The 19,779-nt window shown below is 32.8% G+C and overlaps 2 protein-coding genes across 3 annotated transcripts in view; one reads left to right on the top strand and one right to left on the bottom strand.

Annotated features, from left to right (window-relative positions):
• Positions 1–4,740, top strand: part of LOC140449349 (pyrokinin-1 receptor-like) — a 40,663-nt gene extending 35,923 nt beyond the window's left edge. The window contains exons 3-4 of the mRNA XM_072542487.1: positions 2,361–2,569; positions 4,618–4,740. Of these exons, the coding sequence (XP_072398588.1) occupies positions 2,361–2,569; positions 4,618–4,663 (255 nt within the window). The 3' untranslated portion in view covers positions 4,664–4,740. The remainder of the gene's footprint in view (positions 1–2,360; positions 2,570–4,617) is intronic.
• A 2,669-nt stretch (positions 4,741–7,409) lies between these two features.
• On the bottom strand, positions 7,410–19,031 carry LOC140450086 (lipase member H-like). 2 transcript variants are annotated; one of them, XM_072543510.1, is made up of 8 exons: positions 18,935–19,031; positions 17,495–17,634; positions 17,194–17,302; positions 16,984–17,132; positions 15,452–15,697; positions 13,741–13,950; positions 11,916–12,072; positions 7,410–7,512 (listed from the first exon to the last, which is right to left on the bottom strand). In XM_072543510.1, the coding sequence occupies exons 2-8, from the start codon at positions 17,571–17,573 to the stop codon at positions 7,446–7,448; spliced, it is 1,017 nt and encodes a 338-aa protein (XP_072399611.1). In that variant the 5' UTR covers positions 17,574–17,634; positions 18,935–19,031; the 3' UTR covers positions 7,410–7,445. The 2 variants fall into 2 exon arrangements, with proteins under 2 accessions (XP_072399611.1, XP_072399612.1); XM_072543511.1 differs by having other exon boundaries at positions 18,940–19,031.
• Between the last annotated feature and the right edge of the window lie 748 nt (positions 19,032–19,779).

Raw genomic sequence — 19,779 nt, 5'->3', positions numbered from 1 at the left:
TTTTCTACCTTTACCTGTATTATATTTTTTAGGTCGCTAATAACCCTTGTGGTTGCAGCGTAAATAAATAAAAAAAAAAGTATTATTTAGAGCACTGTTTTTAGTTCCCAATAGCAGTTTTGCCTATTTCCAGTATCTATTATTTATAATATAATATCTCGGAAACTTCAAGTATATTAATTTTTTTAGATCCTCTTCTGGCAATGGTTATACTTTGTTTGAATCCCATAGATGAAATAATCAAAACTAACCCATATTACCAGTAACTTAAACTAGCATATTTTAAAGCTAAAAAATTCACCCTCAAATGTTGTGTGTCCTTAAATAGTCAAAAACCGCAATATCTAATATTGCATAATTGTAATGTTTTCTGGTATTGGGCCCTCACCCGGCTAGCCCAACTGATTATGCATGCTTCATTTTGGAAAAATATTTTTCACTTTCTTTATTGATAAACTTAACAGTATATCGTAACCCCGGTCAGTTCAGATGCGTAAACGAAAGACAACGTCCAAACTCTACTTACATTTCAAAATATACTTATGGACAAAAATATCGAATATTTTAGAATTTTCCCTTTTTTTTTGTAGTCTCTATTATTTCAAAATAATTTTAGATTACTGATAATACTCATATAGTAGGCTGATGTACTCAACTTGTTTAAAATATTTTCATGTTTATTTTGACGTTTATTCAGTGGTTAGTGTCATTCGTACATTTTATCATAAAAATCCTTCTTCACGTAAAGAAAAAATCATACTAATTCGGTTATTTTTAGTTTAATTTATTAAGTTTGATTAAATATTGTTTTGATTTAACTAAGTTTAAAACAAGTATCCCACCAATTCGGCACTGCGATGAAGTCCAAGTAGCACATATTGTAATTTTGTACGAGGAAGGATATGCACAAAAAGGTATCGCACGACGTCTCAGCAAAACTGAATCTAAAGTTTCAAATACTCTAAAAAGGTACCGCGAAACAGGAAATTTTGTACGAAGGCTTAATCAAAGACGCCCAAGCTGCACAACCGCAATTGATGACCGTTTTTTGGTTCTTAATTCTACACGAAATCGTTCATTGACATCGATGCACTTTAGAAATGAGCTATTAAATGTTAGACAATTTAATGTAAGTTTACAAACAGTTAGCCGAAGATCAAAAGAAGCATATTTAAAGCCCAGACGCCCCTCCAAAGTTCCACGTCTTCTCCAAAATCATAAAGCTCGTTGTTTGGAATTTGCAAGAACACATATTCAGTGGAATATCGACAAATGGAAGAACGTTATTTTCACTGATGAGACCAGAATCCTATTATGGAAGAGTTGGAGAACGATTCGCCAGCTGCAGTCTCGCCCAGACCGTCAGTTTTGGAGATGATGGCATAATTCTTTGGAAGGTATTAATTAGGAGGTACGTACCGCACTTGTGGAAGTGATTGGACGGATGACTGGTGATTCTTACGTTTAAAACATACTGCAAGATCACGTTTTGTCATATGTTGGTTACATTGGATATAAAAGATTCACGTTAATGCACGATAATGCTCGACCACATGCCGCTGTCATAGTGAGTAATTATCTTGATGAGATCCAAATTCGAAGATTGGATTGGCCACCGTCTAGCCCGGATATAAATCCAATAGAACACATGTGGGATCACCTAAAACGCAGCATACGACAAATAAATCCCGTTCCAAATACGATAAAGCAGCTTCGGCTTTCTGCACAGGATGAATGGAATGCAATTTCTCAAGGATATGTCCAAAATTTACTTGCAAGCATGCTGAGAAAGATGCAAGCAGTAATACGAGCTAGAGGGGAATACCCGTTACTGATCATGCACTTCTTTCAGTTTAAACCAGTTGTTTAAGCAATTTAAATTATTATTTAAATTAAGAGTAAAATAACCTTATTTATCTAATATTAAACATTTATTTTTTTCACAATTTTCTCCGCATAAAAACTTAAAATTGTTCATTAAACATTGTTAAAATAAACTCTATTTTACAATAAACGACTTGCTTGACCAGAATTTATTTTGAAAAAACAAAAATTTGAAAATTCCAAAATATTCGATATTTTTGTCCATGAGTGTACTAATAATATATTGTACACATAATTTCTGCTGACTTTACAGGGTTACACAAGAGCTTTGCTGAATGTTTCCGCAGGTTTATTTACTTGATATTAAATTGAATCAATCGGTGTTTTGATTGTTACGAAGTGTTCCCAAGCTTATTTTGATAATTAAATGTTATGCCCTACACATATATTAAAAAAAAACCCGTGTGAGATACTCCACAGATTACTATAATTTACATTATTAAATTCTAATGATTTTACATTTACTTTAATTTTAGGAAACATTTGCTTCCTGTTGCTTTCGCAACAGTCACAAGCTGAAACTGAAAAGATCGATGTCGGTGGTGTCTAAATCGCTAACAAGATGTCACGATTCCAGTGATTCTGGAAGCCACGATAACTCCGTGCAGTCAGTCACACTGACAATAAACAAAAATTATTTCGACTCCAGTACCTGCCTAGGAGAAAAATCAAAGAAAGCCAATATGTAAGGAAAATAAGTGATTTAGTTTTAGAGTTAAGTTTTATTATTTGTAAGTGTTAGCTATAGTTGCAATGAGAAATATACTAGAACGCTCAGATTTGAAGGTTTTGGTAGTTCTTCTTTGATATAATAATGCTGCTTCTGGTTGTTATGGTAATTAAATATCTAATTAAAAATATTTATTTTTAATGAGGTATATACCGTTAAAGCAGGGCATATTAACACAGGACACGCAGAACAGGTGCTAAAATTAATTTTGCCCATTTTTTATTTACATTTTACCCTCTCTCTTACCACATTTAAGGGGTTCTACAATATATGTAAAGAGACTTTACCTAAAAATAATTATGAAGAAATAAAATTTAGCAATCATTCCCTTTTACAAATGTGCGACAAATGTGACATCAAAAGTTATTGTTTGTTGTATTGACAATTAAACTTTTGTAAAATTTATCTTTTTGGACTATCTATCACCAGCAGACAGTTAGACCAAGTTATAGAAGAGAAGAAGAACTCTACAGATTTACGTTCTCATTTTGTTTAATCTGTACTTGGTGTGTTTTCTAATTTGGTATAAAAGTATTCCATTTTTAATATTAGTCTTGACTTTTCTCCTAAAGCGATAATGATCTCTAAATAATTTTTGTATCATTATAGTTATTTTTAATTTTTTTTTATTCTTTTCTTTATTAAAATCTTTCTTTTCTTTATGATAAATTCTAGTCCCCTGTAGCAGTTAGCAGTTTCTTTTTCTGTTTCCTTTTTGAGTAATTGTCTAAGTGTCTGAGCCATATGTTAAAGTTTTTTCTTTATCAGGTGACCTATTCGATATATTTTTAGAGATATAATTCATTAACCTGTAGTCTAACCTCCTATTGGAGAACCATAGCAGATTTTTATAGTTGTATATACATTTTTGTGTACTTATTTTTTATGTTTATATCATCAAATTGATGACATCTTATTGTAAATTAGATAATACATCTTCTGGTTTCTGAATCATCATTCGTGAATATAATATTGTTCTAAAGTTATTTTCTTGTGGCATTTTAAAGTATTTACAATTTAAATGGAAATAAGCCACAATAAAGTAAGTTTATTGACGGTTCAATTTACACTTCGGAAATCGTTCTCAAAATTCTAATATTATTTTTTTAAAATCAATGTTTGTATTTTGAGAACGATTTCCGACGTGGAAATTGAAACGTCAATAAACTTACTTTAATCTTTAATTGTGGCTTATTTCCATTAAAATAGTAATTATGTAAATATAATATTGCATATTTTAATGTCTTTATCGAATATTTACCCCCACAGAGTTTTTGCAGCACTCCAGCTTGCGAGAATTTTGAGAGGTTATCTCTACACATCTTACGTAATTATTCTTCGGTTTTGTAATTTGACATGACGTAAACTTACCAGACTTATCAGGCAAAAAATTTTAGATAATTTTCCATCAGAGTTGATTACTGTAGCCTTAAAATTCCTATGTTCTGGCGCTAAATTAATCTATATTATTATTCGGTAAAAGCTGATAATTCTGCAACAAAGAAAGAGCAATATTTTCTTGACAATGTCATTCTGTTTTAATCTTATTAACAATTAATATATCTTTAAATATTTTTAAGATCTAATATTAAATACCTTTTTTAATATCTGGTGAAGGAGCTACGAGAAGTCACTGCTTCATATGAAAATTTTCATTTAACTGAGGTATTCATTTGTCTATTCTTTTATTATACCTTGAACAGTACTTTCATTTATCTTTTAAGGGTAAGGGCGTAGGTTAGGTTATTTTAAATTGGATAAAAACTATGTTAGAACTGTTATATAGTCAAAAATGAACGTCAGAACAAAGACAAACCAAATATGGGAATCATGTTATTGGCAGAACAAATTGTTAATATGTAAAACGAAGGACTTTTAACTTTTTTATATGTGGCTATACTCACACCTTAGTCTACTCCTAGCTCCGAAGATAAAAATTTTTTTTTTGTTTTTTTTTTTAATGAAAAATGAATTTGGTTTTATATGGTTTATTTATTTTTTAGTTATCAAGATGCAACTACGCCAATGTTAAGCAACTTCCATCGATAAAATTGCATATTGTAAAACTTAATTTTAATCCTATTTATATGTTTTTTAATATAGTGAAATAAAAAATAAAAAACCAGCCAGTGTGTTTTATATAGTAAAAAATAATATTACAGTCTGTCCCAAACCCTTCTTTCACTCGTCACTAATTTTGACGTCATATAGGATTTTAAGAATGTCGAGAATTATTGCATACATTTTAGTTAAATTTAACAGTTGCAGGATCGTAATCTCTCTTTTTTTAATTGAAAATAATGTAATAATTTTAATATTAGTCTTTGTATGTTCTCGATATATCTCGGCATATTTAAAATATTTTTATGGCAATAAATACAAAATTAAATTTTCACTGTAAAATGTCTGATAATACTAACCTGGAATGACACTGAATCTGATGCAGATATATTCATGATCCTTTTTGCGCTTCCTGCATTCCAAGCCTTTGATTCTGCGACTGTCGTACCAGAGGTCATTGACATTCTTGTCTTGCTCGCGGCATTAGGAAGGGAGCAATCCAATGTTATGTGTCCAAAGTATCCAAATTTTTTTAAAATGTCAGTGTATTTGCTATTTTTAAATGCTTTTTCAGTATGCCACTCATCAAAATTTTACAGAAACATACTGAGTTAGCTAACGGAAAAGCAGTAAAAAAGCTGAGCCATCTTTGCCCACCGTCGTTGGCGAACGTTGTTTCGTCTCTTCGTATGGTGGAAACCAAGATGATACTCAGAATAAATTAACAGAATGAGATACAAACGATTCGCCAAGACAGTGACCAAAATTACATTTAACATATTGTAACGAAATAGCCCATCTCCGATACGTCATAATTCTTAGAAGGAAAGATCTAGAGAACACAAGAATTGGCATTTCAATACCCGCCCGTCTCAGATGGTTCTTTCTCGATGAGACATAGTAACTTTAGTATATATATCTCACGATGTTATGAGTTGAGTTTAGTTGATAAAAGAGTACCGAACTGTAAACTATAAATAAATATATTTATATAAATTCGAACCGCTCGTTTTATTTATTCTCGCTACAGTTGGTGTCAGGTGTGGGGTGATTAAATAAAACGAGCGGTTCGAATTTATATAAATATATTTATTTATAGTTTACAGTACGGTACTCTTTTATCAACTAAACTCAACTCATAACATCGTGAGATATATATATTAAAGTTACTATGCTCGAGAATATTCTGGCGTAGAATCACCTATAATTCGTCTCATCGAGAAAGAACCATCGAAGACGGGCGGTATTGAAATGCCAATTCTTGTGTTCTCTAGATCTTTCCTTCTAAGAATTATGACGTATCGGATATGTGCTATTTCGTTACACCAGTGTAACCACCAGTATTAGCGTTGTTCTGTTTTACCACAGCAATCTGATTATAATAAATAGCGCTAATGATCCTGATGTCTCTCATATCTAAGTTTTTCTTTTCAAGTAATTCGATAAGACGGTTATGTCTGACTTTATCGAAGGCTTTGTTGTAATCCAAGAAACACATATATACTGGCTGATTAACATCCATGCATCTTTGCACAAGTACATCACAGCGAACAGAGCTTCCCTCGTTCTCAGTGCATTCCTAAATCCAAGTTGTGTGTCACTTATGTCCTGCTCAAGTTTGTGGTGTATTCTCCGGTGTATAATTTTTAAAAATATTTTGATCGTATGACTCATTAGGAAGTGTAGGAAGAAGAAGAATCTCATGGTTGCGTAACTTGAGGGAATGGTACGGATGCACATCAATCGAACTATTCATAGCGGCAGCATCTAAGATCAGAATAGCCATGATAATTGCCAACCTCCGTCGCGGAGATGACACGTGAAGAAGAAGAAGATGACTCATTAAACTTATTATCCGGTGGTCTTGGCATTCTTTTGCATTTGGATTTTTTGGTAGTGTTATGAATATTAATTTATATTTAAATGGGAATAGCCACAATTAAAGGTTAAAATACGTTTATTGACGTTTCAATTTCCACTTCGGAAATCGTTCTCAAAATACAAACATTAGTTTATTATTTTAATGTTTGTATTTTGAGAACGATTTCCGAAGTGGAAATTGAAACGCCAATAAAAGTATTTTAACCTTTAATTGTGGCTTATTCCCATTTAAATATAAATTAATTTAAAATGCCACAAGAAAATAGCTTCAGAACAATGTTATGAATATTGACATCAACCAATCTCTGGCAATGATTCATGCACTGTATATTGTATTGAATAAGTTGACCAATATTCCAATTTGCTGTTCTTCTATTAACCGTATTATGTCTACAGATATTTCGTCAGGACCTGTTGCCTTGTTGTTCTTTGTTCGCTTTATCGCCTCTAATACCTCATCTTCAGCAGGAAACACTGCGATCCTGAAAATTGGGACTGGAAAAACATGGACAATTTGGATACCAATCAAATTTTCAAAACTCCAGCACCCTTCAAACTTCTGAAATTAATTTTTTGCAGATGCAAGAGAAACTGTGAAAGTATGTGTTGTTGCTGACAAGAAGGCCTTAAATGCTCTGCAATTGTTCTGAAGTCACATCATAAAAATATTAAAATTAATCAAAAAATTCGAAGAATTCGAAGATGAAGTACCCACAATGACGACAATTCTAACTTCCGTTCTTTCGAAAACATTCATCTTCGATACTAAATTAGATCTTCAACTGCAGATGCAGATCAAACTGGGCGTCGCAAATTGGTAAAAGATAAATAAAAAGCAAAAAAAAAAAACAAATATTTCCAATACTTATATTTAATATTTATATTATTGTTAAGTACTTAGAATTGTATCGGTAGTGCTTATTCTCATGATTCCACTTAGGCTGAGAAGAGGTGAGCTAAAAGAAATATCGTAATTAGTTTACTACATTTATAAATAATATTTATTTTCTGTTTTTTTATCTAGATTAACTTTTATACTCAATTTAAAATTAGTAAATAAAAATGTTACATGTTGTCAGCATATAATCAAAACTAATTTATAGATACATACCAAACATTTAATGGTAGAAACATTAATAAAAATGAATCTGGTTATACAATAATCTGTCTATATAAAAGGCTAGGACGACAAGTCATACCGTTTGTTCGGTAGGGTAACTACGCCACCTAGGAAAGAAATCTCAACTACCAACATTTAACATTTCAATCATATTTTGTTCTTGAAACGATACGTTTAATTATTACTAGATACTAATAATATTGTACTGCAGTCATCCTTTGTGATGATCCCAAAAACAGCTAATGCCACAAAATGCAATGAACACCGCTTAATCAGTTTAATGAGTCACTTGCTGAAACTCTTCCTTAGGATATTACACTCAAGAATGTACAAGATACTAGAAGAACTTAGCAAGTCAACACAATTCGGTTTTAAGGGAGGACTAGGAACAAGAGAGGCAATTTTATGTTTGAACACCTTAATACAAAACTGTTTAGATCAACGAAGAGATGTCTACCTTACCTTCATCGACTACGAGAAGGCATTTGACAATGTTAAACATGATATCATGATGTGATCAGAATCTAAACTGGAACCAAATGGCAAAGGTGAGGATTGATCAAGACCAATATACGGATGAATTTGAAATCCGGAAAGGTGTCCGCCAAGGCTGCATACTTTCTCCGATGCTTTTTAATTTATATGTTGAAAATATATTTGCGGAAGCATTAGAAGACACGGAATTAGGCATTAAGGTGAACGGCATACCAATTAGCAACCTACGCTATGCGGACGACACAGTGATTATAACTGATAATTTGGAAGATCAGCAGTTATTACTTGATAGGGTGAATAGCATAGGTAAAAAATATGGCCTCAAAATCAACATTTTGAAAACGAAATATATGGTCATTAGCAGAAACCCTCCAGAAAACCCGATAATATGCATAGGTGACGATCGCATAAAACGCGTGAAAACTTTTAAATACCTTGGCATCACAATCAATGACCAATCTGATCCACAACAAGAGATAAAAACCCGAATACAAATGGCAAGACAAGCTTTTGTGAAATTCAGACCGCTCCTATGTAATCAAAACCTAAATTTCGAAATACGCTACAGAATGGTCAAGTGCTACATATGGTCCATCTTGCTTTATGGCATGGAAACGTGGACTTTGAAAAAACCCCTATCAACAAACTTGAAGCATTTGAAATGTGGTCATTGAGAAGAATGATGCGCATACCTTGGGTGGATAGAGTTCGAAACGATGACGTCCTTAAGAGAGCCGGCGTGGAAAGAGAACTCTTTGAATTAATTAAAAAACGCAAGATTGGTTACCTTGGGCACATATTGAGAGGAGCAAAATATGAAATACCACAGTTAATCCTACAAGGGAAGATCGAAGGTAGGAGAGGAGCCGGCCGCAAACAATTATCCTGGTTAAGGAATATTAAAGAATGGACAGGAATACACAATACAGGCGAGCTGTGTCACGCCGCCAAGAACAGAATTCTAGTAATGAGATAGTCGCCTACGCACTTTGGTGTATGGCATGTTAAGAAGAAGAACTAATAATATTAATTACATGTTAATATAATTAATAATACGATTTATTTTTTGCAAAATTCCAAAAATATTGATTCGATCCAAAGTTTTTACCTTGTTTAGGCTACTGCCTCTTCAAGGAAGATGTAATTTTTTTTTTCGGAGTAAGGGGGGGTGGTAAACGTGATGACGAAATGCTTCTGGAGATTTAGGTGAATTTCTAAAAAGCTGGGGTTCAGAAGATGGCGTGTGTGGTGTGGGCGATAGGATGAAGCGCACAAGAATAATTGTTGGTGAACAAGGCCAAACAAGTCGAAGGAGGTACTTTAGGGGTTACCAGCCATATTAGGAACGGCTTTTATTTCTATTAATTAGGATTTTCATTTCGGTGGCCATGATGGTGTTAATTTGGCTGCTGTTAAGTGATGCGTAGACGCATGCCTTGTATTCGATTAGCGGTTTTATAAAGGTTTTGTAGATGTGCAATATAGTTTTAGATGACATCCTGCCCATTTTATCGGACATCGCTGCCAGGAGTTTAACCCTCTTTCTCACCCTGTCTAGGGCATCTTAAATGTTTTCCACTTGAGAGTCCTGCTAAAATGAACTCCCAAATAGGAAACCGAGTTTCTGAGAATAAGGTACTCTCCTAATAAGGTTATTTAGCCGTGAACACCGCGACAATTGGAGGATTTAAATAAAATAAGTTGTGTTTATGGTCACTCTCCACTTATTGCACCACCTAATAACTCGATCTAAATAGTTTTGTGCTCTTTCGAATACAGACAATTGTCCACGCTCTCTATGTTGCCCTGACGTGAGAAGTGCAGTGTCATCCGCATATAGAAGGGTTTCGGATCTATACTGCGGGCAGGGATGTCACTATTGTAAATATTGGAGTAAGAATTAAGCCCTGGAGTACTCCAGCTTGAGGAGTAAATGGTGTGGATAAAATGTCGCCAACTTTGATCCTGATCGTCCGATTGGAGAGATAGGAATTTATTAGCTTAACGAAAGGTGTGGGCAATCCAGCAAGGTGGAGTTTTTCGATAAGGCCTGTGTAACAGACCTAATCGAATGCCTTCTGGACGTCTAGGAATATGCCTATGACGTGTTTCCTTTCGTTAATTAATTGTGAAATGAAAGTTGTTGCTTCAACCAATGCATTTTGCGTGGAATGTCCAGCCCTGAATTCGAATTGGTAATTTGAAATAGCGAGGTGAGCGTCTAAGAATTCTATGAGTCTTTCCTTAAGTATCCTCTCGTAGACTTTACCTAGGGTGCTCAGTAGGGAAATGGGTCTATACGATTCAGGGTTGGTTAGGGGTTTCCCTTGTTTGGGAATCATAACTGTGCTGGCCACTTTCCATGGAGTTGGAAAATAGCTTAGCGTAAGACATGCATTGATTATATTGGTGAGCAACGGCATTATATTCTCCAGAAGATTTTTAAGGTTTCTTTCTTCAATGAATGTCATCTGGGCCAGGAGATGCGTTTTTACAATGTTACACATCTGCCCTACGGTGTCCTCAGTCACAGGTGCCATCATCGGGTGAGGATGAGGTCCCACATGTACCTGAGGGTAATAGAATATATCTTCCACTCTCCGTTCGGCTTCCCTTTTCGATTTTTCATTGAAATTGGGATTATTGGAGGAAACCAGTGCGGCCTGGAGTATGTTTTTGAAGGCGTCGGCCTTGTCTTGTGGATTACTTAGAATGATGTTATTGACGGAGAGATGTAAACGTGGCTGACTGTTTTGCTTCGTTAGGACTTTGAATTGGTTTCAGAATTTAGCACCCTCTCAGTAGTCCAGGTTGGCCGTGACACGCATCTACTGTAATTGTTTCAGCCTGTTTACTTCTAACCTTATCGATGCAGAGAGCCTGTTATACTCTGCTTTTATGAGGGGATCTCGGAATCTTTTATAGTCTCTGATCATTTTACGTTTCACAAATATTGGTTGCTGTGATTTTAAGGTAAGATTTAATAAACAAAATAATTGAAAGTTTATGTTAGTTTAGATGTAAACACCTAGCGCCAGCTAGAAAAGAAATCTGGACTAGCAACTGACATGAATAAACTTATCTGGCAGATAAAATGTAAAATATTTATTTGTCAAATACGAAGTTTAAATGGAGATAAAAGCAATGGGTTGTTACTTGGAGATTCTGATTATACAGTAAAGTCATTTTTAAGGAGTACACTAAATATTCCATGAAGAAAATTGCTATAATGAATTCCATATTAAAACTAGATACGCAATAGATCTTTTTATGTATCGAAGATAAAGTTTAGGTACAATTTTATCCAATGGAAGTAGTTGTAAAGTTCGAAAGATTCATCCAATCTAATCTACAGCAACGTTCTATAACCTAGCGAGAGATCAAAATGAAGACAATTTTAAAAATGAATTGCAAAATGAAAGTAATAAAGATATTATTTAACTTATATTATAGTATTATTGAGAAACCTCAGAAAAATGACATTACAATTTGTGGTGGCATTAAAACATTAGTGTGATTTCTTTGACAATTAATTATATATTGATGTGTTCCGAAATAAATTTTACGTTTATCTTACAGATAAGTAACCGATAATTTGAAGTAAAAAAGATAGGTACATTTTATTCTATGAATAAATGTCTATCCTACAGATAACTATGTGTCATCTGGAGATAAAATGAAAATGGAAAATGCAAGAGAAGTGAAGATATTTAATTTTAAACATAGTTTTGTGTGTAAACTTACCTTTCGCTAAAAAAATCACCAAACAATACATTACTTTGAATTGAACAGGGTCCAATAATAGGCTCTATATAACTATTGCATTTGGTCATTGGATAACGATCTGGTTGGAGAATTGCCGTGTTAAATATCGCTATTGATGTTAAATGAGAGCAAAGTACTAAAAAAAATTATTAAATACATTTTAATCTTATTTATTTAAAAAAGTCTGTTTTTAAAATTATTATTATTCTTTTATTTACAATCAATTTGAGTTAGTTTTATCCATTCTGAATTAAAATATAGAACATAACTATACAGGTTAGGGAAAAAGTTAATTACAAAAGTATGAAAACATAAAAATTTCTCTAAAATGAATAAATATAAATTTATGAAGTTCTAGGATCATGAATGAGATAATATTCTGCATTTTCTAGAGAGTATTTCAAATTTATGTGACGTCAGCGTTTAGCGTATCGCTGCCATCTTGATTTTTTTAAAGGCAGCCTAAGTCAAGTGATATATCATAGAAAAGCATATTTTTTCCTCTTTTCAGCAATATTGAAAAGTACCATATTAATAATGTAATACAAGAAAAATTTCCAAAGACATACTACATGTAATTGTTGAACAATTTAGATTAATTTTGAAAAATAATAATTAATATGAAAAAAAAATGCATTTCTTTATCAAACTTGCTCAGTTTCTTAGCGATCATAAAATTTAACTTGGAAGTTTCGAATAGAATCATTGATCATTTCTAGAGAAACTGCCTGCATTTCAAGAAGTATGCGATGGTTTAAATCATTTAAATTAGTTGCCCGTTTACATAGACTCGATCCTTAAGATAGCCCCATAAAAAATCAAGTACAGTCAAGTGGGGAGATCTTGCCGGCCATTCAATTGCACCTCTTCAACCAATCCATCTCTGAGGAAAAGAGGTATTCAAATATTGCCTAACAATTTAATAATAGTTTGCAGATACCACATCCTGTTAAAACCACACTGTCGTCTAATTACGGCAAAATACTAATTACGTGTGTAAAATCGTTTTGATGTATTATTTTATTTTCTAATTAGTTTTATTGTTGTAATATTTTGTTTTCTTAATGGTTTTATTGTTGTAACATTTTATTTGCTAAACCGTTTTGTTGGTCTTCTAATTTGTCCATTCTACCAGTGATTTGAATCACCTTTAACTCAAAATTCTCATGAATTTGTCTATGCCTCTCTTCCTTCAGATCTCCCCCTTCTTGTGTACGCTTCTCCTTCACCTCTCTATGCTTCTCTTTTTTCTCTTTCTCTTCTTGCCTACGTTTCTCTTCATCTTCTTCCATTTTTAAAAACCATTCAGGGGGCCCGGACGTATCCATTTATTTAGTAAATTCGGTAGATCTCGTATTCAAAATTCACAACTGTTTGTTCTTTCGTTAATGCCACTGCTGTCATCAATGTTATACTTCTTTGCAATCTGTCAAAACATCTGTTTATAGATATTTTCTCACGTTCCAAACTTTACTAGACATTTTATGAATTTTCGAAATCATTTTGAATGTTGTCAAACTAATTTTTCTTTTTTGTCAAGGGACTTTTTCTTTGTAGAATAAATATAAATATACATATATTCTGTAGTTTTTCGGGTTAGAGTGCGGTTTTAATAACATTGTTTCTGGAAAAACCATTGTTTTGACGACGTTTCGGCAAGATGATGCATATAATTCTTAGATTAGTTTCACTTTTCTAGATATTTGAAAAGAACAGTTTCTCTATAAAAAATATGCATAAAGCATTTTTCTGGCAAAAACTTTCAGCTATTCTTATATAACATATAATTGAAAATAGGTCTTACTCAGTTTTGGAAGAGGTGTGCTTAGTGGTTGATCGAAACAATTAAATTGTACTATTCCGTTATTAATAAATATGTCCACATCTCCAGCAAGTCTAAAAGATCCGAATACGAACATATTCGAGTGAATAATTACAACAAACTTGGCATCCCCTTTACCAATTCTTTGGCTCTGTGGGAGGAAATCAAGTATTGGTCCAGCCACGTCTTCACCTAAAATAATTATTTTTTTACTATAATATTCTTATTATTTATTTTTAGAAGGAAAGATTTTAAATAAAAACGAAACAAATTTTAACAGTTTTCATGAAAAATTCCTTTATTAAAGGTATATTTAAAAAAACTCAAATCATAGAACCTTTTGGACTGAAATGTCATTTGATTGGTAATAGATTAGATACATTGTTGCTGATAGTTATGCAGAATGTTTACTTTAAAGTAGATTCACTTCATGGCAATGTAAGTTCTCAACGGGGTGCTGGTTCTCTAAACGGACTTTAGAGACAGACCAAGAAGACCTCCAAATTTAAGATGGGACTATAACATAAGGAAACAAGCCGGTACAACATCGCATAGAAAAGCAAATATTAGACAATCGTATAATGACAAATTGTGACAAAATTACAAAATCCAACTCATGCAAGGTTTGAAGGTACACGATCACTAAGCAAGGCGTAGAGTGAGTGCTATAGAGCCATGGTTATTAAAGCCATGCTATAGAGCCATTTTTCCATTCCTCAAATGAATAACCATGATGTGCAGGAGCTGTGATTTTAACAAAATCGCGTAACATGGCACATAGCTCGTAACACAATTGATTAATTAAAGGAAATGTTTGGTAACTGCATAGTTTTTTCAGATCCGGGAATTAGCCTCCAAGATTGTGCGATTTAACAGCACTAGACTATTTTCTGTGAATAAGCCTAAAACGATTGGCCATTTGGAAGACAACATTCACTGCGTTATTGCCGACAAACAGCCACAAATGTTGGAAAAAGTACTCGAAAATTGAACTTCCAGATTAGGTTACGTCAGTGCCAGCCGTGGCACATATATATATATATATATATATATATATATATATATATATATATATATATATATATATATATATATATATATATATATATATATATATCATATATATCTATATATATATATATATAAATACGTTCAAATTATCGGGTAAAGTGGTCTGTAATAAAAATCTTTCTTTTTTCTTAATTACTCAATATTTCGCCATTTATTTAACAGCTTCTTCAGGAGTAAACTAAAACAATTTGAACATTACAAAAAATGGCGTACAAATACATTTTAAAACACTTACAGAATTTAAAAGATTTCGCAAATAAAAAATGACATTGAAGTATTTGAAATATTGAATGTCAAGATTAAATTGTCTTAAGCACGTTCGTTACAGCTATACGATAAAAAATTAAAATTATTTCAAATGTAAAAATAAAAATAACAATAAAAGAAAAGTTAGAAGAATAATATTTCTTTGATGAATTATTAAGGTTAGTTGTTATTAAGATGAATGTTGGCTATTTTGAATATTTATAAATTTTGTTCAATATGTTACAATATATGTTACTTAACTGTCCAGTGTCCGTTTTATAATTTAAAGTGTTTTTATTTATAAATTTTAAATTATATATATATATATATATATATATATATATATATATATATATATATATATATATATACTTACCATACAATATTTGAACTGTTCCATTAGTCATCTTTCTGCTCGTCAATCCAGCTATATGGCCTCCGATACTCGTTCCAACAAAATATAGAGATTTTGGTCCGATTTGGATTAATAAATTATCCATAAATGCGGCAGAAAATTCTGCAATTGGTTCAATGTTTGCGCATGCTGTGAAGTAATCAAAAGCAGCTAACAACTTCTCATTATCTACCAGGATAACGTCGCAATCAGTGGTGTTCAAAATTGCTGAAATTCAAAGAATATAATAAATTATATTAAGAATTTAATAGTTTTATTATTAACTGTAGAAAGAATATGTTATTCATAAAAAATTATGCCCTTGAAAATCAAAAAGGAAATGCAACCAACCAAATTAGATTTTATAGTTTAATGTGAGTGTGTGTGTGTGCGTCTCTATTTTCAGCTCGTATTCTATCAATGCGGCAAAGAACCTGGAGGGCTTTCATCGCGAATGTGCTGATTGCATCTAAAGTTGCCTTTAATTAAAAGATTTCTTCTACTATCGTCTCTTTTCGAATTTTATGTTCGATAACTGTTTCTAGAGTATTGCGCAGCAAGTTGAAATGAGGAAATACGAAAAACAAATGTTCTACATCTTCATTGACCCCAGGATTGGCACACCAATCTGAGAGCATCTGCGTCAGGTAGTAGTTGACCTCGTCTTGTTTGCGTTTCAGCCATACATTCACCTGTGGTATAAGACAATGCGTCCTCAGATACTGTGCAGAACTGGTGCGACGACATACTGATGCGACCTTCCTACGTGATTCCTGGGTTCTAAGAGTTTCAACCTAATTGATATTCCGTATGTTAATACTAACATGACTACTTACAACAATAACGTCTCCCTTCTTCATTTTGGGCCACCTACATTTGGCATTAGCCGTAATAAAGCTGCTCTTACTACTGACTCTTTATCACTAACATACTCTACTTATTGCTTGAAGCTGAGTTTGGCATCAATCAGCACTCCCAAGTACCGAAGGAATGGTTGTGATATGATTTCATATTCTTCAATCCCCAGTGTTACGATTTTCACCTGTTTACGACTAGTAATAAGCACTGCCGATTCTCTCTAAGATGATGTCGAACGTGAGATTTATTTCCTTAAGGAGTTTTGCGACGATAATCATAGCCACTTCATCATTGTATGCTACGAACATAGCATCTCTTGGTAATTCTAGCTTTAGCAATCCATCATACATAATATTCAGCAAAAGAGGGCCGAGTGCAGAGCCCTGTGGTACTACTCTATTGATTTTATATTTCTTCGGGCCAGACTTTGTGTTATACTTCAAAAGTCGATCAGTGAAGTAGCTAGTCACTGTTCTTCCTCCTTAGATATGCCGGTACTCTTATTTCGGTTAAAGATCATATGTGTGTGTATGTGTATGTGTGCGTGTGTGTGTATGTGTGTGTCTATGTGTGTGTGCTTGTGTGTGATATTTATAGTTAGTTTAATTCATTATTATAATTGTTTTAGATCAATGTGTAACCAACAAAATACTTACCATTTTTTAACTTTTGTGAATTAGGAGAATTTGACGATGCCATAAATCCATGAAAGAAAACAACTAAACAATTACTATTCGTTAAATTTGACTTAGCTACCGCTGCAACATCACCAGTACGTAGAATTGTCGGATTATCAGGATTGTTTCTAAAAGTAATGGATATGCGATTTTTTTTCTACATTTATGTGCAAAAACAAAACTTTTTACCTTGTATATGCTTGAAATATTGTGTCTCTGTTAGGATCTATCGGGCATATTCTTTTATTTACAGTAAATGGTTGAATTACCAAATTTTCATAAGTGTACGAAGGTGGATCTGAAAATAATGTTTACAGATTTCTTTATCATTATATTTGAAGTGTGAACGTTTACACTTTAATTTTTCTACATTGTTGTCTAAGTCAAACTGACAACTGGGTGTCAAATCCTCTCTATCAAAACTTTTGAATATTTATATAGTTTAAGTCAGAAAAAAGTTAAATTTCAAAATAAATAAATAAAATCTTACCTAAAGAGCAATACAATGAACAAATGGTGGTATTGAAATATATAGGTATAGTACATATAAGTTGTACTAACGGATTCATTTTTTAATATTTCTTTTCCAAAATTCTAAGGCCGTATTATTCCTGTGTAAAATTTCTTGACCTAAAATCGTAGGTAATCAATTACATCATCAAATTTATAATTTTGAATACGAAAAGTATAATTTTGCATACAAGTTCTTATATATGGACATACGAAAACGGTTATATATAAAAATGGAAGAAAATCGTATAAATATCTACGCAATTTGAGAGAAGGATACAAACCCCGAACAATTTTATACAGAAATCAAGAACGGCAAATATCCAGTGATCCAATTATAATACTAAAATAAGTCTGGAAAACCTATTTCCAAACTCTTTTAGGGTAGCAAGAAAATGAAGAGTATATAAACATGTATAGCAGGGAAACACCAAAATATAGAACTCCCGACGATGGAAGAGGTAAAACAAGCAATACAAGCACAAAATAATAAGAAGTCTCCAGGTCTTTCCAGTTCTACTATATGCCTAACCCCTTGGAAGCCTTTGAGATGTAGGCATAGACACGACTACTAAGATTAGGCTAGGTCGACAGAGCTAGAAAATTTTGTCGGGAAATATCAAACCGGTTTTCGACTTAAAAGATATACAATTCATCAGCTATTCATAGTAAAACAAATATTAAATAGATTGTGGAAATACGACATTGAACGTCCACAATATATTCATAAAACTTAAACAGGCCTACGACTCAATTAATAGACGAAAGTTATACAAAAATACACCCGACTAACAAAGCAACAACGGACTCGTCAACAGCGAATGAGAATTTTTCAATATTAAAAGGATTAAAACAAGGAGATGGGCTAACACCGATATTATGACTTCTGATACTTCAACATGACTCGAAAAACAAGGGTGAAATAAATATTCCTAAGAGCTAGGGGAAACAGATGTACACTTGAATTAGACGACGATATTGGAATAGAATAACCAGATATTCCAAGAACAGTAAAAACAAAGCTTATTTTTCACTCACTCATACATTCCGCTTCAAAAACATACACTGGATATCGAAAATCGAATTCGTTGAATTTTAGAAACTTCGATACAAACTTTTATAGTGAAAACGGGGACCGAGATGTTGCCCGGTAAAGGACGCAAAATTTGCTAGACTTTAGAACTTGGAGAAGAACGGAGTTGGACCTACAAGGTTAGAGGCTCAGTTTGGAGGAGGCCAAGGCTCCATTTTGTAGTGCCTGAAGACTATAGTGCCATTGGAAAGAAAAAGATCGAATATTTTTATACTTATATGCAGAAAAACGTCTTGGAATCTTGTTTGGATGGAAATTTGTATGCAATTTAAGTTGAAAATTTAGTTTAACATTTAAAAAATGTTTCTTTGTGCATTTAGGACATACATTACCTAACAGAAGAAATTTAAAAAAACACTCAGACTTCTTGGCACTTTCTTACTACTCCTTTTTTTGTTTTGAATGTTTATAAAAGATTCGTAGTTGAAATATTTGAATTTTTCTAATTATATAGGTAGTGATAGCGTCATCGTTTCACTTCAGTGCAAAATTTAAATATTGTTGTTGATAATTTGCAAAATCTTTTATGTATTTTACTAATCAAAATTGTATTGATTTGAATAGTTCTATTGCATTTTTTAATGATTGAGAAAAATCACAGTTCCAAAAAAAATGAGGCTAATAGTAATAGAAATAAGAGAGTGGATGTGGCCATTGTATTTTACCATTGCATCGTTTGTTGCTTTTTTATTCAATGTACTGTTAATTTTTCGTAGATATTCTAAAACCTGTCTATTTTGTGATCAATATCTATATTTCTTAGGACTTGTATAACACCCTTAGCTAATATATAGGTAAAATAGTCACAATAAAACTGTAAAACAAATATTTAATAAGGCTTGCGGAGTTGTACATAATATCATCATGATCATTCTGGCTTTATAACCTTACGTGTGTCCTAGCCTCCTCAAGAATTTTTCTCCAGTCGTCCCTATCCATCTCCTTTCTCCCCCAAGCACGTATTGCCATATTTCTCATGTCTTCATCGATGTTACCAAGGAACCTTGTTCTGGGTCTTCCTCTTCTTCTATGACCAATGGGTGTATCAAAGAGCTTTTTTCTAGCTGGGTCATTTTGTTTAGCCCTCTTCTGAGAAGATCCTTCTCAGAGGGATCTTCTCATAAGAGGGACTGAAAATTAACAAGACATGGATACCAATATTAAAATCCCCA

The sequence above is a fragment of the Diabrotica undecimpunctata genome, chromosome 9, assembly GCF_040954645.1.
Source record: "Diabrotica undecimpunctata isolate CICGRU chromosome 9, icDiaUnde3, whole genome shotgun sequence".
In the NCBI taxonomy this organism is placed as follows: Eukaryota; Metazoa; Arthropoda; class Insecta; order Coleoptera; family Chrysomelidae; genus Diabrotica; species Diabrotica undecimpunctata.
The sequence above is the reverse complement of the archived record's forward strand: the minus strand, read 5'-3'. Positions and strand labels throughout refer to the sequence as shown.